At 37.0% G+C, this 23,990-nt stretch overlaps 1 protein-coding gene across 3 annotated transcripts in view; it reads left to right on the forward strand.

Annotated features, from left to right (window-relative positions):
- LOC136710617 (diacylglycerol kinase beta) overlaps positions 1-23,990 on the forward strand; it is a 107,228-nt gene that overhangs the window by 51,370 nt on the left and 31,868 nt on the right. For all 3 annotated transcript variants that reach the window (XM_066686316.1, XM_066686314.1, XM_066686315.1), the window contains 4 exons: positions 2,689-2,774; positions 5,321-5,410; positions 6,903-7,063; positions 23,810-23,874. In XM_066686316.1, the coding sequence (XP_066542413.1) occupies positions 2,689-2,774; positions 5,321-5,410; positions 6,903-7,063; positions 23,810-23,874 (402 nt within the window). The remainder of the gene's footprint in view (positions 1-2,688; positions 2,775-5,320; positions 5,411-6,902; positions 7,064-23,809; positions 23,875-23,990) is intronic.

Below are 23,990 nucleotides of genomic sequence, written 5' to 3' on the forward strand. Positions count from 1 at the left end.
CAGCAAACATGAAGTTTCCCATCTGATCCAACTGAATTAAATATGCTCTCATTACTAAAGTGAAATTTGCATCAGCTCTCTCTACACAATATGCTTCTCAATGATGAGGGGCTTGATTAATCTGGATTTGCTTCAACTGACACTGCAATGTCTTAAAAACACCAGGTGCCTCAACAGGTAGAATTTATTACCCAAATAACCTGAGTATGAATGCATTACATAAGCCACTCTTGCAATTCTCACTAAATAAAATCTTGATAAGAAGCACCTAAGTACTTAGATGACCAATGAGAAGGCAGAGACACAAAATAGGACAAATCTGTGATATATTTTTATACATTGTTTTGCTTTATGTGTTTAAAGTTTTTAACGTTATATTAAAACTATTACACACTTATCCTTCACAGTCTAAGATATAAGAGCTTCACACAGGGCCCACCCCAGTCTCTTTCTACCTACAGCCACAAAACACGACACCCCTGGAAGTCACGAACAGTGAAGTCTGGTGTCCCATACCCACATCCCTCCAAGCCAGTTTTACAGCCCTACCAATCCTTTACTCTAAAGCCTAACTAGAGGTGTTATTGAGATGGCATGTAAATTATAGTTTTGTATCTGTCACTCAAATGAGCATATAGTTCATTTCAGATTAATTCATAATGAATACACTCTATCAATTCCACTTAGGCTAAGCCTATGTGTACACAGTCTCTCATGTGCTATCACACACATACTCAGTGACACATACAAATTTCACATGAGTACAATTTGTACCTCAGGCTGAGTTGTGCAACTGAGCATTCCATTCAGGAAAAAAGAAGAAAAAAATATATTTGTTACCTAGGACAGCCTATTCATTCCTGGAGTCCCTCCACACACATCCCCAGTCACGACCAGAGCTGTGCTCATTTTAAAGAGCCCATTCAGAGAGAGAGGTTTGAAGAGATGCTGAGCAGGCTGGGTGACATAATGCAATTCACCTTATATGGGCAGCACAAAACAGCATTTGCAAATTATACATGTGTTATAGTTTTATCATTAATGATTTCCATCCTTAATTTATTATATTTAACCACAGAAGCTGATCATAGTTCTGTAATAGAAGCCTGAGGGTGTCCTGAGGTTGTGAGTTCAAGTCCTGCTCCGGGTGTCTGTCAGTGAGGAGTTTGGTGTGTTCTCACCGTGTACGCGTGGGTTTCCTCCAGGTGCTCTTGTTTCCTCCCATGGTCCAAAAACACATGTTGGTAGGTGGATTGGCTACTCAAAAGTGTCCGTAGGTGTGAGTGAATGTGTGAGTGTGTGTCACCCTGTGAAGGACTGGTGAGAACACATCTCAGCTCCAGACTCACTGCGACCCTGAACTGGATAAGTGGCTACAGACAATGAATGATAGTAGTGACTTGTGAAAACACAGTTAATTTTTCTTATAAAGAAAATCATCTTGAACATTCAGTTCCTAATATTAGCATTACACAGACTACAGAATGGCAACATGTTACTAGATGTGAATTCCTGCCATGGCACTAACCCTGTGTTTTATTAGTAGGATTGATTTTGTCATGTTTTGTTGAGTTGATGCAGAACATTTTGGGCCTTAAATAATGTTCATTTAATTCTTTCTTGTTTTAACAATTTTTTTCTCTTAATTGCACCAAGGGGAGGGGGGTTGTAACCCAATTTCGTTATATAAGTAAAATGTACAATGACAATAAAGGTTTCATCATCTTCATCATCATCAACCTGTAACCTAGTGTTAAAATTAGAGCGAATTTGCACTTTGATCTTTATCGGCACTACACCAGCAAGTCTGCAAAGCACAGAGAGCAGTCGATGAGCAATTAGGGGAATGGAACTGATTAAAAGCACTGGTTATTTGTACTGTTGTCTCTTATGTGGGGCTACATTGTTGACTCTTGCTTCCTCCCAAATCCCACATACAACAAAGCTGATTTGTAAGAGCCTGCCATAACCCAGTTTTAATATTTTACAGAATATTAGGGCTGCCTGCTGTGTTTACACAAAACTCTTCTGAAACTGCATTGTGTGTATCCAAACACTGACCATAGAGCCCTTTACCTCAATATTCTTAAATGGAAAGGGGATAAAATAAATGATATGAAAAAAATGTGTTTGGTTCAATGAAGAATCTTTTCAAGATTGGACCTTTTGTGTATGTGTGTTTATTTATTTACTGATATATACTTTGTGGGTGTAGCTTTTCACTCCCAATGGTAGTGTGTATCTTTCTTTTTTTTCCAAGGACTTCTGAACATAGATGACTGTGGCATTAATATAGATGGATGGATGGGCCAATGCTTAATAAATATCCTTTTGAAAGTTTAGGGAACTTTCAAAAATGTTCTGTACCACTCATCCAATACAAGGATCTTTATTATTAAGATTGTAACATTATGCTTGATGATTTCTCCTGTTCACCTGCTCTGTTCACGTCCAGGAAAGGTCCTGACATCTAAATGCCAGCCTTGCACTGTTTTATCACAAATTCTTAAATATGACTTTGTAGTTTTACTTTTCCACAGGTCCCCAGTTATTTTTAGTGTTGTTTGAAGTTACATAAGAGACATCAGAAATAGCACAGGTTTTAATTTTTTTATTTTTCCCAGGCTGTAATGCAAAACCTCTAACCCCATTACTTGTCTGATTTTCCATCTTCTTTCTGCCCTGCAGACTCAACTTCTTTCGCGATGTGCCTGACTTCCGAGTTTTGGCCTGTGGAGGGGATGGAACAGTGGGCTGGATTTTGGATTGCATTGGTAACTTTAGATAAATTATTTGAATGGATTTGAAATTGACCTTATCTTGTATTATAGTTACTTTGGTGTCAGCTAGATAGACATTTTAAATTACATTACGAAAACAAGACATTTGAACATTTGACTATAAAGAACAATGTTCAGCATACATTCTACCGTGGCTGATTTCATCATGACTAATTGGATGAATACAGAAGGTCTGATGAAATATCAAAAAATATTCATTATTGTAGGACATGGCCATGAACAACTTTGCTCCTTTCTCAAACAATGCACATATAATTATGATAACGTTTAATGGACCTCTGAAAGGTTATTGTTTATAAATTATCATGTCTAGGAAGCGTGTACACTCATCTGTGACCTCTTTCATATGAGTGATGGAAGATAACAGCAGTGAGATAATGGGCTGCCTCTTTCTTGGCTGACAGCCGTGCTGATGTTAATGGATAAGCACTGGAGAGGAGGCTGCATGGGTGGTGGTATATAGTGCCTTTAAGTGCTGATTTTGAATCAGTTCATATTTCTAACCTCATAGCTGGAAATAAGTGTGGTAAATGGAAAAGACACCTGATCCTAGATCAGTGTTTTTGAACTCTTACCCCATGGGAGTCCATTAGTGGAAATTCAGAGAGAAAAACAGCTTAAATGGAAACTTATTTTGGAGCAGTTTCTCTGCTTAGAGTTTAATGTAAAACTGGAGTGAGTTAAATCAGTCTATTTCCAGATCAGCTTTACTCCACCTGAATGTGACATGCATTAGAAAATGGCTGCTGCTGGCTAAGGATGACTAGTGACTCTAGTTAGTCAGTAAATTTGGAACAGGGCAAAGTCCCAAGAGCAAACTCCCAACAGACCCTGCTACAGTGAGCCAAAGAGGGACTGTCAGCAAAGGGACAGAATACACTATGAATCCCTCTTCTCTCTCTTCAGCAGATGAGACATTCTGTTACTGGACTAATGAATAACACGCATGCTTTCTTTTGCCAGCAATATGTACTTGAGGGATTTCCAAGCTATTACTGTCCAATATTATATGATTCATATTACTTATACTATATATGCAGAGTTTATGGTGATGAAAAATGCTGAATCAGCACCATTTTCATGCTACCTTTTTAAATCCAGGCAAAGTCCAAATTAATTTTGAAGCACATACAAACAGCTGCCAAAGTAGAGATAGTTGCAATACATCTTAGAATATGTAAATGAACAAGAATATCAAAGAAAACAGAAATAAAAATTTCACAGAATAACATGGAATACACTGACAGCAAGTAGGATGAATCTCAATCTCTCCCATCATTTAGCACAAAGCTGCCAAAAGCAGATTTTTGTGAGGTAATTTAACCATTTATGTTCTCTTCCAATGATGTTGAGCTGTTCAATGATGTTTTATTAGTTTGAAAAAAATGAGTTGGTGGTCTTTACTTATCTCAAATGAAGAAACAGGTGCTAGCCTTGCCCTCCTAACTTATTTCTAAAAAAAAGTTGGGATGATGTGCAAATGTACATAAAAAAGAATGCCATGATGGGCAAATCATAGTTCATAATTTTTCAATTAAAACCTTTTTTAATTGAAAAATTACAGAGACAGCTTTTTAGATCTTAAAACTGGTAAAGTTAATTGTGTTTTGGAAAATATTTTCCCATTTTTAATGTCATGCCTGCAACATGTTCAAAAAGCTTTGCATCACTTTTTATTAAAAATAATGCTAAGGTACCCCCATGCCACAGATGTTGGCTTATAAATTATGCACTTATAGCAAGCCAAATGATCTTTCGTCTATTTTGCCAACATCCATGATTTCCAAAAAAATTCAAATTTTCCTTTTTTTTCTAATTTGCCTCAGTCAATTTAAATGATCTCTGACCCAGAGAAGGTGACTATGAACTATGTTTGCAAAGAGTGATTTTGGGTAGAGTTTTTGAGCCCATGCAGTGATTTTCATTTCAGAATTGTGTCTGTTTTAATTATGTACCACCTGAGGGCCCAAAGATCACAGCCAGCCAATATTTGTTCTTGTATATAGAGCCTTCTTCGGATTCTCTGAAACGTTTTAGGATAGTATGCATGGATGAACCAGTGACAGAAATGAATGAATATATGAATGAATTAATAACTAGGCACCTACATTTATGAAGTTTAAGGAACATGCTAATGGAATAGGGTATTATTTAGGAAAGATTTAATTCAACAATGGTTGGTGCAAAGCTCACCTTAATAGGTGCTAGAGACTAGGTGTGGGCGATATGGCCTTCAAATAATATCGCAATATACAGCAATATTTTTGCGATAACAATATACATTCACAATATATTTATATAAAAAAACTTATATTATTAACTTTTTATTATGTTCAAGAGCATGGGACCATAAACAGTCATTTGGTATTTAACACTACCTTTAACACCTTAATCAAATGTTATTATTATATACAATGTGAACACTGATTATTTCTGATCTTAACACATGGTTGTCTTTTGATATCCAGTAGTGGAACTGCTTTAATTTCTATATTCTGCCATTTCTGATTTCTCTTCAGATAAAGCTAATTTTGCCCGCCACCCCCCTGTTGCTATCCTGCCACTGGGCACTGGGAATGACCTGGCACGTTGCCTTCGATGGGGTGGAGGTGAGAAAGTTCCGCAGTTGTATGCACATTTTGTTGATTTTCTAAGAAAAAAAATGTTTAATGCATGAGATACAGGAAGCAGTTTTAAATATAGTACTTTGCATATGTTCTTACATTTTCCTTGAACAAATACACTCAATACCCATATGTTTCATGTTTTGATACCCATATGTTTCAAAATGATTAGAACAATCTCAGCTGTCTCTGTAATAAGGCCTCTGTTGATCTAGAGCACTGTACAAAATAAATTTAAGTAAAATAAAAAATTATACATGTATATATTTATAAATTTAGATTAAGGGAGGCATAAACTATAGTATGTTTAAAGGGCTATATATATATTGTAATGTTAAAATGTACGTTTTACAGATTTCTGGTTCCATTAGGTTACAGGATTGTCATGCATCTGTGAATTTACATCTGCTTGTTAGTCAGCTGTGCCCTTGTCGAGGTTGTGGATTAATTAACCTGTTACATCATATCTGTGCTTCCTGTGTGAGTGTGCATGATTATTGATCAACTGCTTATGTTAATGTGAGGGTTTTTTTTCTGGAACACAGCAGAGAGGAGTGCTAAAATGTCAAAAATGAACATGAGATGCTGCCATGTACAAATGTTTGATTAGAGGATATGTACTAATTTTCACTTGAAGTTTATCATGGTTAAGTACAGATTTGTCAGTGAGATTATTGTATGTTTTATCAGCTGCTTTCCTCCTTTGTGTGTTTGTGGTTTGCTGCGAGTTAGCGTTGTTCTTCATCACACACAAGCACAGACACCCAGAGCTGCCAGGAAAGTGTCAATATCACATCTCTGCTTAAATACATATTCTATTTAAGAGTAATTTGTTTATTAAGTCAGGAGGCTTTGGCACAAACCTCTTTATTATATCTTATATGCAGTGCTGACTGCATGTCCCCAGATTAAGAATGATAATGTGATATAACTCAAATGTGATCAAATGTGAAGTCTTTACTGTGTTCATTCAATACTCTTTACAGAATTCAGGATTAATGGACCATTAGAAATGGTTCAAAATCTGACAATTGACCAAAAAATAATTGTCTTAAATGTGATGAAATATTTTGTCATTTTGTATACACACTCTCATAAAATCATTTGAGAAAATAATATTTTTAGCTGTTTATCTGTTTATTTGTTTAAAAAAATGTAATTATACATGGTTGTACATGAACACATTTATTGCCTAGATAAAAAAAACATCCAGACAAGCAGTTTAAATCTGCTACATTGTTTTCACTGGCAAAAAGATCAGAATGTGACAAAATCGCAGACTGTGTCTGTGGCCAGCATTTAGTAGAATTTTCTGCTTTTCCAATTTTTTTGTGTTTTTTCAATATGAATAAATGACATAATCATTAGAAAGTAGTTATATATATATTAGATTTATTTACATGTCTGAGGAAAAAGTATAATTATGTGTTTTCCTTACTCAATATGTAGTGCAATATGCCTTTACTTTATTCCGCAGGGTATGAGGGAGGAAGTCTCCTTAAGTTCCTCAGGGACATAGAGCACAGCACTGAGGTGGTTTTGGACCGCTGGAACATTGATATCATTCCTGATGACAAGGAGGAAAAGGGAGACCCTGTGCCCTACAGCATAGTCAACAACTACTTTTCCATTGGAGTGGTAAGCATGGCTATGTACTATTGTTTCTTAGAAATATAATACAAATGCAACCATATTTGAGTCTGGATAGCATGTATTTAAACTTGTATTTCACAGAACTGGAAATAAAGATTAAACCAGAATAAACTCCATTAGTATTAACACAGTGGGTCCTGTTAGAAAAATGTGAACTGAAATGAACTTTGTGATTTCTTAATTTTTTATGTCAAAATGTTGCATGAAATTAAATCATCTACATCTAGATATATGATATGAGTAGTGATACATGTTATTCAATGCACCTATTTGACATAATAAAATGTAATAAATTCAAAGTTTCATTGTCTTTCAGTGTGGGTATTAAACCTAACATCCTCTCCAGCAATATGTGCTGCAATATCAAAATGGATCTGTGTATACAGCTGGTGCTACTGTGTTTTCTATTGCTATGTTAAAGAAGCCCAATTTTCTACTTTTATGGCTGGATGTTCTGTGTTCTAATAATTAACCATGTTAGCCTAAATACAGCACAATTTGCTAACATTTAACAAAGGGTAAATCTGTGTGATCTAGAACATCGATTTACTCCACAGCATTTAGATTGCACTTTATGTAACACTGTTTTTATTTTATCTAGAACAAATTCCTGTTTGCTTTTCACAAAGATTCTTGCATTATTTGTGTGTAGTACCCAAAGGCTGTAGTTAGTTCATCTAACTGCAAATGGTTTCAGTATGTTCACAAGATGTCATTAGAGGTTCATTAAACCTAATGGACATTTAATGGCATACTGATCATATGTAACATTAAGGTAAGCATCATTACGTTAAAAAAATTATTACTCCAGAAAACTTGAGCATCCTGATTTTATGTATGTCTTTCCCAGCTCATGGAGAAAATAAATAACTGGCCTGCACTCAGTTGCTTAGCAACCACACTCCTCATTGTAATGTTATGAGTACCATTTGTTCACAAGTTTTGTGGGAAGAGATCAAATTCATGCTAACCTATTCATTGTGATTTGCAGTTTTTCACATCAGTGACAAACAGTTTCTTCTGAACAAAGTTAAAGATTTCAGCAATGATTATAAGCATGTATTTAATCAAACATATCATAATCAAAATCCTTAAAGGAAACCTGTGACTAACAGCATATTTTATATTTGTTTTGAATGCATTGTAATGTCAAACAGTGGACTAAAATGTTTTAATTGGCTCAATTAAATCCAAATTTACAATGTTTTTTTTTTAAAAAGAGGCCAAATCTGAGAACAGTGTTTAACCTGAGTTTTTTACCCTTTGATGTTTTGCTCTAGGGAAATATAATGCTATGGTTTCCATGAGGTATGACAATGTTATTTGACTGCACATGTTAAAAGCTGCTTTTAAAACACTGAAGTGTTAGAAGCTTTAAAGTTTATAATTGGCTAAAATTTTGCAATGTTGTGGTGCACTAGAACCATTTATGGGAACACAGCTTAAGGCTCCTTGAAACCTATATCTGAGTTTTCTTTCAATTAAGTTAATCTCCATAGGACCCATAATATATTATACCAATTATTTATTATGGCAATTGAAAGCCTAAGAAATTTCTACTGTATTTCACCAGTATTGATGTCCTCTTGATATTGAACGGGCAGACCAAAAATGGCCAAATCTCGTGTAAGCTATACCCTCACAAAGCTAACATGGCTCTGTCCTATCTTTGAGTCTAAGCAATCTAGTGCTTGACTTGGCAGTAATTCTGACCCTCAGCTGAGACTCACACTGAGTAAAACCTATGTTAGTTTTGAGGCTCACAGTGAGTAAAACCTGTGCTAACTTTGCTGAATGCTTCAAATAACAGCCCGGTTTAGTACCATACATAAAAATAATTCAATGTATCAAAATGTGATCCCAGAGACTTTTATTTTGACAAAGATCACATTAAAGCAAAACAAGTTTGCTGAACATGGGACCATTTTTAATAGACAAAAGCTAATATTTCTATCTCAAGTTATCAGGTTTCTGCCCATATACCACAATTAATCATTTTTAGACAATGATTAATTTTGTGCTGTTTATAGACCAGCTCTCTATAAATAGCATTTCTTTCATTTTGGAAAAAATCTATTATAATCTTTCTCATTCCAGGTGTGTTGGTTACATGACATTTCATCTTTCTGAAGTGTGCCAGGTAGCCCAGGCCACATTTAGTGCAGACAAAAATAGCCATCTGACATGGGACATGGGAATGATTAGTCAACGTGAAGAAAACCAAAAGAAAATCACAGGAATTCAGTACACTGCAGTGCCATTATGTAACCTCTCGCTTATTATAGGCCAATAGCCAGCAGCATCCACAACCCTCAACAGAGCACTGGCAAAAATGCACTAATGCACTAGTGGATATTAGTGGCTGTCATATTGATCATATTTTTGGTCCTATTTGGAAGTACTTAAAGAAAATCATAACACTTTACTGTTGGCCATCATTCATAAGGCATCATGATATCTGCCTTTTCTTACAGCTAACATAATCCTCTATATACATCCCTAAATGTCATCACAGAGTGGAAATGTGTACTGTGGTCAGACGAATCAGTATTCTAGATCCATTTTTGTTTTATTGGAAAGTATGGGCACAACATGCACTGGACCAAAGACGAAAGGACCATCCAGAGTGTTGTCAGCAACAATACCAAAAACCAAGGTCCGTCAAGGTACAAGATTGTGTCATGGCCTTTGGCAAAGGTGATTTTACTGCAGTGATATGGCATATTAATGCCAGTTAAGTGCATTGAGGTTTTAATGCAATATATGCTGCCTTCAAGATGACATCTTTTTCACAAGACATTTTTCATCAAGACAAAACTACATTACAAAGGCATAGCTATGGATGTGAGTGTCTGAGTAATGGACTGGCCTGCCTGCAGTCCTGACCTGTCCCCAATAGAGAATGTGTGGAGAGATTAGAAATGAAAAATGTGAAAACAATAAAAATGTTGCACACCTTAAGATGCGCTTGCAGAAATAATGGGACATAATAAAATATAAAACACTTTATTGCTTGTTCTTCTTGGTGCCAAAAACTGTTTTAAGTGTTGTGTAAAAAAATGATAACATTGCAAAAATCTGCTTATTACATAGTTATTATATTGTAAAAACCATATAATTCATCATCATCATTATCATCTGTAACCGCTTATCCAATTCAGGGTCGCGGTGGGTCCAGAGCCTACCTGGAATCATTGGGTGCAAGGCGGGAATACACCCTGGAGGGGGCGCCAGTCCTTCACAGGGCAACACAGACACACACACACATTCACTCACACACTCACACCTACGGACACTTTTTGAGTCACCAATCCACCTGCAACATGTGTTTTTGGACTGTGGGAGGAAACTGGAGCACCCGGAGGAAACCCACGCGGACACGGGGAGAACACACCAACTCCTCACAGACAGTCACCCGGAGCGGGAATCTAACCTACAACCTCCAGGTCCCTGGAGCTGTGTGACTGCGACACTACCTGCTGCACCACGTGCCGCCCCCATATAATTCAATTAAAATAATTTTTAACATAGAGATAGAAATGGCTAATGGTCTAATGCTGAACTTAATGAAAATGTCAATCAAAAGAATATGCTAAGACCTGAAAATGTAAATTTATCCATTTCATTCATCCATTTCAGGTAGACACCACATTATAATCAGTGTCTGAAAAACATTCTATTTCTATTCTATTAACTGATGGAGAAGACTAAGATTAGTATTTGGCTGTTTAAACAGTGTAGATGGATGTGGGTTCACTCTCTCGCAACAGGTCACTGTTGCCCTTTCTATCTATGTGTTATAAATGATTATTAATTCATTTTAATGGCATTACAACATAATCAATATCCATAAATAAACAAATTGAAAACCATTTATAAACCTTTAAAAGTGTAATCTTAGTCTGAAATAGTACCAAATATTTATAGATATTTTGTGTCGCTTGTCCATGAGGCTTATGCAGGTGACATGTAGCCTTATGAACAGTGATTTACAGTAAATTGACACCAGGAAAATGTAATTGTCAATTTCTTCCTTGAACAAATAAAATGCAGTTTAATTTTTTTTAATTGCAAAGAGGAGCTTTATTGCAGAGCTAATAAACAAAGCAGTGTATTGAGGCTTACATCAGGCCATCTGCAGGTGATGGTGTGAGTTGCTATGAGAGCTCAAAGGCAGTGAGGCTGCTGACTGTGGGTGGACAATGGCTGGTCTGTGAACACTTACGATGGGAGCAGACGGTCTGTGCCAGGAGGGTCCATGCATGGATTGGCACCAGAGTTAGTTCACATGATGCATAACAGAAAAAAACACATCAAATTTAAAACAGCCCCTCTGAATCCAGAATATTCAGAATTATGTTGAATATCACAGCTTGAAATAATTGTGTGAGGAGGTATTCAGCATGTTCAGCAATTGACTATATGCAATAAATGTACTGCTGATTTGAAAGGAGGATATAAGCATTGTATTCAATTCTACACTGAAGTCAGAGACTGCCCTCAATGTATTTAAAAATATTTTATAATTTCAAGGCATAGTTTGCCTCAGTTTTGCTGAGTTTTATGGCCAATATTCAAGCCTATCAGCATTTAACAACACAAGAAGTACATTTAAAGGTATTTGTATTGCACATATTTTCTATTCATTTTGATAAAAAAATAATTTGTTTTGTTGGAGAATATATCCATTGTGCTAATATCTAAATTTATAATCTCTACCCCTGTGAAGGGCTGGTGCCCCCTCCAAGGTGTGTTCCCCCCTTGCACCCAGTGATTCCGGGTAGGCTCCAGACGCACTGGGACAGACAATGAATGAATGAATGAATTATCTCGACCTGAAATATAATCACAAACAATTTTTGATTCTGTCATTATAAAACATATATTAATTTGATTGACTAAAACAATACAATATACTAAAACAAAAATATGGAATTATTATTAAATAAATTAAATACAGGCAGCTTGTACAGCAAACACTTTTACCCTACCAAATACAGCTAACAGTAGCACTAAAATAAAATTTAAATATTCCAAACACATTTAGGAATTTTTTTTATATATTGTTGGAAACAAGTTGTTATATTTAACATTTTCACAGTTTGTTTTCATAAGTGGACAAAATCAATCATCCATTTCAGCTGTATCAAGCATCCACAGCATAATATTATTAAAATATTTAAAATGTACATTTTCTTATTTTTCTTTTATGGTTCTGGCCCAGTGTTTACCAGAAGAGCATGAGTTCTCCTTGTCTTGGTTCTTTTCAAGATTTCTGTTTGTTTTGTGGGATCTGTTTGTTTCCTTGCCATTGTCACCTTGGCTTGGTCACTTGACGCTACCACTAGGACTCCTAGACGCTAGGATGTATTGTTTAGCCACTATTTTTTCTTCATCTAATATGAGGATTTGGGCCAATGGAAGGCGAATGTAAGCAGACCAAGAGGTTTTGATTTTGACTGTGTGCATTGTTGATTAGTCTGAGATCTGAGGCAGATCCCAGGGGGCGCCAGAAGGCCTCAACTAGGCCTGCAGTATAGGCACTGCGTCGTGGTGTGGTGTTGGAGCAAATGGACAGGGTGCTAGGAGTGTGTGAGGAGAGGACAGATGGCTCCACATTGGGAGCTAGTGACACCTGAGCAAACCAGTGTGGTGACTCACGCGCTGATGTAATCATTAGCAGTGTTGTACAGTCTCATCGTCCCAAAAGGGAACATTTTCCTGCCGCCCTCCACTGGGGTTGCCATGGTATTAGTGGTTACTAGGCCACTATCGCCAGCTACAGGGTCGTCTGTTTCATGTTCACTTCAGTCCAGAGATTAAATTTTGAATGACCTAATCTAATAACCAATTTGTGGAAATAAAAGAACTGCTGGGGCAAAAACAGCAACAGGGCCATGTCCTGAGTGTCCAGAAGAAAAAAGAACACGAAGTGCATTTGAAGGTCTGGTCCTTGTGTACCTTTTTTGCTGCTTTGCTCATTTTAACATCATGACATTAATTTTGACAATTAGACTGTTGATTTCATGCAAACCACTGCTGATCAAAAAGTGTTTTGTTGATTGTCTTATTAAAAAGAAAGGATACATTGTCTAGGGAGCAGGAACTTCATCATGTTTTAATGCAGATCTACTGTTTATTCACTAAGGGTAACACATGGAAGGAAAACCCAAATTGCAATATTATATTAAACTAAAAACAAATAAATAGACATTTTGGAAATGTTCTTATTTGTGTTCACTATGAAGATGTGTAAACGCATGTTAGCTGACCTGGTATCCAAACATTTACACAAAACTGTAATTGTTGATAAGCATCATTATGAATTTAAATGCAGACTAGAGACATTTTTATCAATTAGCAGTAACATGGCATTCATTTTTTGAGCAGTATATGTTTCATATCAGAATAAATGAGGTTCTTTTTTATGGTTTCATCTCTAGTGTCCCCCAGCAGTGAATAAACTAGTCTGGGTCATAAGCGAAGGCGCAGTCTGGTGCACATGTGAATCGGATTTCCGAGACATTTCTATGCAGACTTAACACGCCATGGTGATCCTGCTGGAAAGTGTTTGCTGCTTGATCCACACACCCCCACCACCCACCCCCCCACTTGGAAAGAATGTGTCTGAACGAATTAGACAGAGGGCAAACACACAGCCTCAGCAGCCATTAAACACATTTCCACATACGCTGACCTGGGAGATGAAATCTAACCCCCCCAGTCTCCACCACACATCAACAAGCTATCTGTGACCATGTTCTGCTCTCACTGCAGTGGCACTGGGAAAAGAAGGCTCCTGGCATCATGTTTTCGCTGGCCTGATATGATGTCTCCCCCATCCCCAGTGTCACGCAGACTTGTTCCATTCATTTATGTGGCTTCAAACTAATAAAATGTCATTGATCTTTTGTTAAAATGCACCTGGCGATTTAGTTCTTGTTCTTGGTTTATCTGTCACTTTTTTTTTAAAAACTGATTTTCTAAAACTGGAGTTTAAGAAATTCTTAAAAAGTTAAAAAGAAAATTGCTCTTTATTACCATGAAGGTTCCAACACATCAGTAAAGCTATCAGAATAGTATAGCATATTCGCATAAAAAATATTGTAGAATTTTTTTTTATTTGAAAGTATGTGTTATTTATTCCACTGTGACACATCAATGCTATGGATCTGAAAGGATGCGTAGTTGTCACGAAGTTGTTACTGTGAAAAAGAAATAGTTTGGAGAAACAGAAAGCATCACTAACGGACTGATCCATGCCAATTACCTTGAAACCTGAAATTAATTCTTTAAAAAATGAGTTGTATTAAAGTGAAATGTTGGACTGTAGCATAGAAAATGTTATTGTGTTTAGTTGTTGAGGCTTAGTCGTTTTCTGTTTTTTTCAACTTTTTTGATGCAAAAAATCATTAATTGGTTTTAATCACCATGTTGACTACAAAGAAATTAAACTTAGGGTTTTTAATTTTAGTACCTAGTACTGTATTATTCGTCGGCAAATTTGAATGTATTGTTGTTACTACTATGATCAGTCTGTAGTTTAGTGTGGCATGGTGGCTCAGCAGGTAATGTCACGGTCACACAGCTCCAGGGACCTGGAGGTTGTGGGTTCAAGTCCCGCTCCTGGTGACTGTCTGTGAGGATTTTAATGTGATTTTAATGTTTTAATGTGTTTCCTCCCATGGTCCAGAAACACATGTTGGTCGGTGGACTGGTGACTCAAAAGTGTCTGTAGGTGTGAGTTAATGTATCACCCTGTGAAGGACTGGCGCCTCCTCCAGGGTGTGATCCCGCCTTGCGCCCAGTGATTCTGGGTAGGCTCTGGACGCACCAGGACCCTGAACTGGATAAGCGGTTACAGACAATAAATGAATGAAAAAAAGTCTGTAATTTAATTTACACTTGTTTCATTTTCTCAAATCTGCTGGACATTTTTTCTTCTTCCTCATTTTTTATGATGGATAGCATGGTGGATAATACCCCAGTTCAATTTCATATTCTGGCAGAAATAAATCAGAAATTCATCTTTTATACAAATGAGATTATACACATGTGTATTTTATGTGTAATTTTAATTTTGGGAAAAATTAGATAGCGCTATAAGAGTGTAGGCTCTAGAGTCCTCCTCTGTGTGTGTGTGTGTGTTTGTGTATTTCGTGGCAGTCAGGGGGGTAGGGGGCAGTAGGGGGTATCATACTGGCACAGGCTGAAGGTCAGGGGAAGTATCAGTGACAGGAAGTGTTGGGCTGCCAGGTTGGGGGCAGGTTACGACTGTAATGAATGGCCGTGCTGAGTGACACCTGGCCAGTCTTAAAGATAGAAGGAAGACAGCGCCTCTCCATCTTTTCTGCCCTCATACATATAAGCAAACCAGAGTGGACACAAACACACAAACACACAGTCACTGATGCACACAGACACTCACTTGCATACGCGTGTTCTCAGGCTGCTGACTTGTCCCATATGCACCTGCTTCCCACAGAGTTGACAGAGCCACAGATGGACACTGACACAGAGCAGCCCTACAATAACCCAATCACAGTGACCTGAATATCACCTCTCCTTATACTTCACAACCCCTTAGCCTTTCAGCAGATACTCTCAGAGACATGGGGTGGACCTTATGAACTTTTTTTAATGGTTAATGATTTTAAAAATGGTTTAGAAAGCGCATGTATTTTTTTTGTTTATCGTCATTATTATTATTATTACTATTAGTAATACTAGATGTAATAATATTATGCTTTTTCATTTTACAACTTTGTGATATTTATATGACAAAAGTTTCTTTTGGAACAGTTCTGGGTTTTCCCCAAAAACATTCCAGTTTATGGTTCTTGTTTGTAGAGTTGTGCCAGTACATTGTACATGATGACTCCCAAAGACCAAAACTGTTCATTCAAGCCCAAAGCATTTAGGAACATTTATTTTTAAGATGGGTGAAGGGAATGACACGGAGGAAGGTTTTAGTCTGTATTCTGAGTTTCAATAGCAAGTCAGATACTGTGTATGTTGTATGTTACAGGAGAGGATAAGGTCATCTAAGGGACATTACATCGTGTCGTCTGTGCATGTCCATGTATGGGACTGCTTAGGCAAAAGGATATGCACCCAAAGGCATTGGTGTCAGCTTAATAGACTGGCCAATGACATCACACCAAAACATTTCATAGCAGTGCTGTGCCCGATAGCATCTGTTACAGGAATGAGAGCAGAAAATTCAAGCTCTCTCTCTCTCTCTCTCTCTCTCTCTCTCTTTCTCACTCACTCTCTTTCTATCTCTCTTACCCCTTTTCCACTCCCTCTCTCTCCCCCCTCTCTTGTTCGGTGTGAGGTTTTTTGGCACGTAGCATGTTTGTTTGTTATCGGTGATCTTTGCCCTGGGTCCTCTGAGAATACCCAAAAGGCAAAATCTAAACAGCCTTGTTGCTTATTTGGAATTGCCATTTTTCACTGTAACAGTCACTTCTGTAAACATGGACAGCTTTTCAGTAAACTTCAACTATGCTGTGCTTCAGTGCAAAGTGTCATGTAGCTTTACACTCACAATGTGGGTGCCCATGCCCATCTCCTATCATACATATCATTTATTGACCTAGATACAGCACACATCATCCAAAAATATCCCTGTTTTGAATTTTTCCAGACCTTAAAACCTCTACTGAAAAAGCACAAAAAAATATTTACAGTGTTTTTATCGAAAAAACTGATGGTTTGATGGGTTATTGCTCACCACTTTGTTACAGAATTGTCAAACAGTTCAAAAACATTTTAACAGTTTAATGCAAGACTTATATATTTCACCCTGTACAGCTCATAGTATTATAAAAAGATCATCTGAAAAAATAGACAATCTAGGAAAATGTCTGTGTAGGTTAACACTGTTGAAGTGCATGACCTTTGTTGGATTGAGGTGTTGGTTGAGGTTATTGAGAATGAATTAGACAGAGTCGTGCGCGTGTGAAGAGAGTAAGGATGTTTTATTTTAAAGTAGAAAAGTTTACAGAGATGTTTCTTGGTCTCGACTTGGTTACTCTCTCCCACCGTCAGTGGGAGCAAACACATATAGAAAATGTTATCACCCTCAATTGTTCCATAAACAATCTTCCCCCGTCAAGCATCAAGGTTATAAACCGATGATACACAGGCAGATTAGAGACAAACAACTCTGAAAGAGTTCACAGTAACCTAAAACAAAGTATAACAGAATCTGAATAAAATATAGAATTAATATGAAATCAATCACTTTCCAACACCTTTGAGACCTCAGATGGCATGTCATGAGAAACAGTCATGCGACCTTATTAAATATGGGCTTAGAAGCTCTTTGAAAAACCCATGTAACACAACACCTCTGCATCAAGAAATGCATTTTGAAACTCTGTTACATATGGAGAAATTATTAAATAGTTAATTAACATGAAATTATAATTGTGATGTAACCCAGATGTAGACATGCCTCTGTCATTCAGCGTCAAATTTTAAAAATGTTTATATTTAATAAGTATAATCAGGTTGTTCTGTCATAACATTGGATAAATGTTATTTCTACTTTTGTCAGTTAAATAAATCTTCAAGAGAATGAATAAATAAGAGTCTGTGCATCCAATCACTGTAAGATTACATCAGTCACACTGGTTCACTGTTGAATTTTCAGGATTCCTAATTTCTAAACTTGTTTAATGAGCTATGAGTGAGTGGTTGAAATGTAACCGGTGTTTAAAGGCATGTATATACCATGGTAGGAGTAGAAAGACATTGAAATAATTTCCCTAATTATCTTCTTTAGATTATTAAAATAATTTGTCCCATAAATGCAATATAAACACACTATTATCCTCTTATTTCCATTTTATTACATCATTTGAATATGTCCAGTGCCATTTGTTCTCTATCGTAATAAAGGGGATCTAAAAAAAATTGGAATTAAATCTTGTTCTATTAATTTACACTGGAAGTTCTATAACAATACTTTTGGGAATATAAATAATTCTGAAAAAAATATTCAACATTCTGTGTGCTGTAGGTAAAACCGTAGGTATAATGTTCTTGGTGGTTGCTTCAGGGTCAACTTTTTAAGTTGAGATAAATTGCCCTGGTGTAGCAGTCAGTCAGGCACTCAGTTGAACAGGCATCAGCACTGCTCCTGCTCTATTTAAAGATGTGCTGTGCTGGGCTTGGATAGGTGCTGGGTACGAGGCAACCTCCTCCAACCCCATCCCTCACTACCAAAGCCCTCCACCCTGTGAGCTTCCTCTGACCGCTGCTGCACCTGCAGACCTGGGCAGGAAGCCAGAGCAGGTGCTTAACCTAGCACGGTCCTCTCGCAGCTTCATCATTGCACCACCAGATATCAGACTATGAAGAACCTTACTCTCGCTCACTTCCTATCTGTCTGAGAGAATGAAACAGAACAGAGTGAGGCGTATGCATGTCACTTGCATAGACAGTCACTGTGTGTGTGTGTGTGTGTGTGAGAGTGCATGGCACTTTGGAGCCTGGTCCCACTGAAGGATGTGGTGGCTTTGAACTCCTCATCTCTGCACGTGTGCACACCTAAATATAGAGGGATGGATCAGTTACAGTTTGAAACCTGACTTATCAATTGGCTTCTCTTCTTTCACTCTGTTGCTTTGATTTTAATCAAGGTGCTTTACTGCAGAACATACACTCAAGGCACCATCGCTGTGACAACAGCATGTTGGTAGACAAGGGAACGGCAAGCAACTCTGTGTAACAGCTCTCAGCAGCAAAAAAAATTATCTTAAAGATCAGTCTTAATTGATGTATTTTATTTGTACCAGATGTGACAAGCAGCTGGTTGTTAGATGAAGAAACATTTGATAGTTCAGTGGCATATTGTGTGTCACCAACACTTGCAGAGCTAGACATGGTCTGATAATGAAAAACTGCATCTGGGGACAACAGTTTTAATTTTTGGTGCCTGATCAGCCTTGTCTCAGGACTTATTTGTACATTTGTTACTATGAAACCCTGTCCATGCATTTCTATACTATGAAATGTAATATGAAATATTATAATATTTTGTACATATACATCCCTGTAATGATGATTAATAGAGGAAACTTTATTCATTCTTTATTTAATTTGGATGATTTTAGACATGTATTTTCTTTTGACATACCACTCCTAGTAGAATTAGTAGTTCTTAGTAGAAATGTTTTTATGAAGCTAAGACAGCATGATATTTTAAAAGGTACAGTTAAATAAATTAATGTAAGTATATTTGTGAAAATACCTTGCTATGAGCTTTTCCCCAGTAATACTCAGAGTGTTTAATTCTTCCTCTCTTCTTTGGTTGAACGAGAAAATGGTCATTGTATCAAACTCCAAATATCTACAAATATGTTGGCTAGTCCCTCAAACACATATGTTGTTGACTGGATTGCACTTAATCACTGATTAAGAATATACCTCATATTCCTTTAGTCCACTCTAATGACTCCCAGAGTACAACTGATAACATTTAAATATAAGCTCTGTGTTGCTCATTGGGCACATAGTACAGCTAGTAGTGACATTGCCTTCTCCAGTTCTGGCCTTGTCTTATTCTCCAGCCCCCTGGGAGTTCACTAATACCTTGTTTTTGTGGGCAAGTTCTACTGGAGCCTGAGAGGGGCTGGACTTATGATGAGTCACCATAGTCGGTTTTTCTATCTACTGTACAGACAATGCCCTGCTGCAGATCTGTTCTTCAGATAAACCATATTCAGGATTTTAGCAGTAGAGTAGATGTACAAATTCCATTTTCAAAAAAAAATATTTGGAAACAAAATGTAATTGTGCAAAAATGTAAAAAAAAAAAAAAACTAATTGCAACAATGTGCCAATCAAAAAACTCTACCTTTAAATTTAAATATAACAAAGACAACATTTTAGATTATGAAATTGAGAAAATTTTTTTGAAAAAGATTTTGCATTTTATATAGATAGATAGATACTTATTGCCATTAAAGAGGAAGTTTGTTTTCACACCCTGTGCTGTTCATACACTTGAATAGGACATACAGAACATTAGAAAATTACATACATACATACATACATTGTAAATAGACACAAGCACAAACAGACATGAAAAGTGCAGAGGCTAACATATTGGTTATTCCTTTGAGAACAGGCTTATAGAGCATATATTTCAGCAAGCTTCCTTGTTAAGGGCTAATATGGCTGAGGGTACAAAACTTTATTGAAATTGAAACCAGCAAAACTTTCACAATTTGGGACAAGAGCATGTTTACCATGGTGTTAAGTCTCTAAGTCTCTGAATATTTGGAATCAGAGGCAACCAATTGCCGTAGTTTTGTAAGTGAAATTTTCATTTTTGTAAGTGTAGTTTTTCATTTTTGCTTGTTTTAGGATTTCACCTACTCAAGGGTCTCTGTTATAGTGTGTTTTGTTTTATTGCGCACCAATTGTTTTCCGTGGGTGACAGGTCTGGACTAGTTTAGCACCTTGACTCTTTTGCTAAGGAGACATGTGGAATGTAGGCCTTCCATGAATGGAAGGAAGCAGATGTTCTAAAACCTGTGTATCATTCAACATTAGCAGTGCCTTCAAAGATGCCATGTGCACAAATGCACCCCATACCATCACAAATGCTGGCTTTTGAACTGTGTGTTTATAACCATCCGGTCTGTCCCTCTCCTCTGTAACCGAAGAATGTGTCATATTTTCAAAAATAATTTCAAATTTTGATTTGTTGGACCACAAGTCACTTAATCTTAAATGAGCTCTGGCCCAGAGAAGGCCAAGGAACTTATAGATCATGTTTATATAAGGTTTCTTTGTTGCATGATAGAGTTTGAACTTGCAAATGGTATTTTGTGAAAGTGATTGAAAGTGTTTCAGAGCCCATGCGGTGATTTCCCATATAGAAACATGTGTTTTTAGTTCAATGCCACCCGAGGGCCCGAAGACCACAGCCAGTCAGTATTGGCTTTAGGACTTTTTCGTTGCATTTAGAGATTACTCCAAATACTGTGTATCTTTTATTGTTATTATGTGCACTAGCTTTTCTGGAAATAGGATTTTTATATTTCACATATGGTGTCAACCATGTCATCTTTAACCTTTGTTGAAGATGTCTGAAGGGCTCTTTATTAAAGTAAATGTGTGCAAGATATTAATGCACAAAAACAAGCTGGAGGATAAAGATAAATTGAAATTTTAAACTGATAAACGTTCCTCCCTACTCTTAATGTAGACAGATGAACTCCTGAGTTCATCTCATTTAACCAGTATTTGACATCATGACTATATTGTAAGAGTGTATTTTTATAACAGGAATACTGGCCATCATTATCTCATTATCAAATCATTCAAGCTTGAATAATGTAGTGCCATTTTAAAACTCACAGAACAATTATTGGCACATTTGCTCTTAAGATTGGAAAGTCGAATTTTGCTTTCAACGCAAAACATGCCTTTATTACATTCTGACATTCATTGTTACTGATTGAGCACTTTTGAGCCAGATATGCAATGTATTCATAAATCACAGTACTGCTTTTTTGATTTATTTAAATAATGTAGGCAAGGCTGCAGAGTTGCCATCATTTTTTCATTATTTAATTATGGTTGTTGTGTTGCCAAGCCTATGAAGTTTAGGAAGGTTTACACGTCTTTCCTGTCCTGAAGCAATGCGTCCTTGCTATGTGGAACAAAGCAAGGAAAGCATGCCCAGAAGGCCATTATATTTCTGTCCAGGCGCACACATGCACTGTGTAAAGGGTGGGCTGAAAGAGGAATAGAAGGCTGCACTAAGAGCAATGTCACGTCTTGGAAATGGTTTAGATAAGGTTTGAGGGGTCAAATGAGCCCTTGCAATAAAGAACCATATGGAAAAATGTTTATATACCCATATCTTTAAAATGACATTATGCCATAAAATCTTCACTAAAGCATCATTCTGTTTTGTACGCTACATTTTTCAATTTATTTTTAAAAGAAATAAAAAAAAAATAATGATCTTCTCCGCTAAAACTAGACAAGAAAGCAGTGCTACTAAAAACAAAATGGCTGATATATGTTCTTCATTGCAAGGGCTCAAATAGCAAGAACAACAACAGAACAAAGTGTTTTTTGCTTGTTTTACCAGGAACGGAAACCAGGCACCATTTAGAAAAGAAGCACAAAACAATCTATCTACCTTGCCTGTCTGTCTTGCATATTACAGCACAGCAGTCCAAATCATACAAAGTTATTCCACATTATAGTACTCTATAATGAACTCTAAGAACTGTGCATGTTGTGTTTTGCGTATACAGGTGTGTTTATTTTAGTCAGCTTTGGTTCAATTAAAATGAACCCTGATGCGATTGCTCTGTTAGTGTGGTTTATTAGAGTACATCTGAATGCTTCTTTTCAAACTCTGTTGTGCACCAAACACGCAGACCAAAACTACATAAACAGGTTAGTTTCAGTACATTTCTATAAAGAAATAAGAACCTTAGGCCTCTAAACAAATCAAACACAGTACATGATGTCAGAATATGCAACACTTACACTGTGTTGAAAACAAACAATGAGAAGAGGACAAACCTGGAGCAATCAGGAATTTCTGGCATGATTTTTAACACCTTTGTCCATTTTACCATCTTATGCTGTGTTTCCAGTTGGTAAAAATGCCACTAGGTAATCACAACCACGATAAATGCATTAAGCCCAATGTGGTGAATATAGTTCATATGCACTTCATCCATCTTTTTATTTCAGCGTAAACATTAAGCAAGCCAGGACTAAAATGTAACATTTTATCATGTTCTTGTTTGGTCTGCGCGAAGGGAAATGATTTGCAAGGATAAGCATACCCTAAAACTACCAAAATCCAAAGCCGTGGTTTGGTTCACACAGGGTTGTTACTGCAAAGATTTACATATTCACAAGAATCGTAATGCTTCCTTATTTTGATGAGTCCCATTTAGTGCACAGGGCACCAGTGAACAGATTCCAACTGGTGTAGTGTCGTTTGTGTGCCCACAAATATTTTAATATATACTGACTGTTCAAGTCCAAAGCTTTTCTCTGTTGTTGCCATGTTGTTCATCTAATCAATACCCGGAGTCCTCTGCTCTAGCCCCTCTATACTTCCCCTCCTCCCACGTTCCTGGAAAGCTTCACCCTTGCTGATATGATCACTTATTCATCAAGCTCATTCGCTCTCTGGCCCCTTTGACAGGATTGTGTACTTTGTCCAGTCCGGCCAGCCTATCTGTTTAAACATCTTCCCTCCATGCCACAGCAACAGTGCTCTCATCCATCCCCTTATCCTCCCTGCCCCAGGCCACTGGCTCTGGGTCTAAAATACATGCCTGTTAATACATGATGCCTCTATGCTTCATTTTCTTTGTTGTTTATATTGAGCACAGATAGAACAGGTTTTCCAATTACAGTAAATTTAAACAAATAAAAGGAAGAAGTAAAAACTGTTGCTGGATAAAACTACCGGTTAGCTTTCCACTACTGATTGATCTTTGATAGGAGGTCTAGGCAGACATGTCTGGGTCATGTCTGGACAGGCTTATATTTGGTGCTCTCAGGCCCTAGAGCAAAATCTACTCTCTCCCCATATTTGATTTACGGTCACATCTTTTGTCCAGTAACCATGCAGTAGCACACAATGCCAGGAGCAGTATTAGCAGAAAATGCTTAAAATGCTCTGGTCATATAAGGAGAATGTTTGATAATCTGTGTTGTATCCCCCTGTAGGATGCATCAATAGCTCATCGATTCCACTTGATGAGAGAGAAACACCCTGAAAAGTTTAACAGCAGGTAAGACACTGTCAAGTTTCTCTTATTTATTTTTGTTTCCAAGTTATGTCTGCAGAGTTTGTAACAGCCAGTCCATGTCCCATATCTAATGCCCCATTATAGCACATTGCACCCAG

This window comes from Hoplias malabaricus, chromosome 12 (genome assembly GCF_029633855.1).
Source record: "Hoplias malabaricus isolate fHopMal1 chromosome 12, fHopMal1.hap1, whole genome shotgun sequence".
In the NCBI taxonomy this organism is placed as follows: domain Eukaryota; kingdom Metazoa; phylum Chordata; class Actinopteri; order Characiformes; family Erythrinidae; genus Hoplias; species Hoplias malabaricus.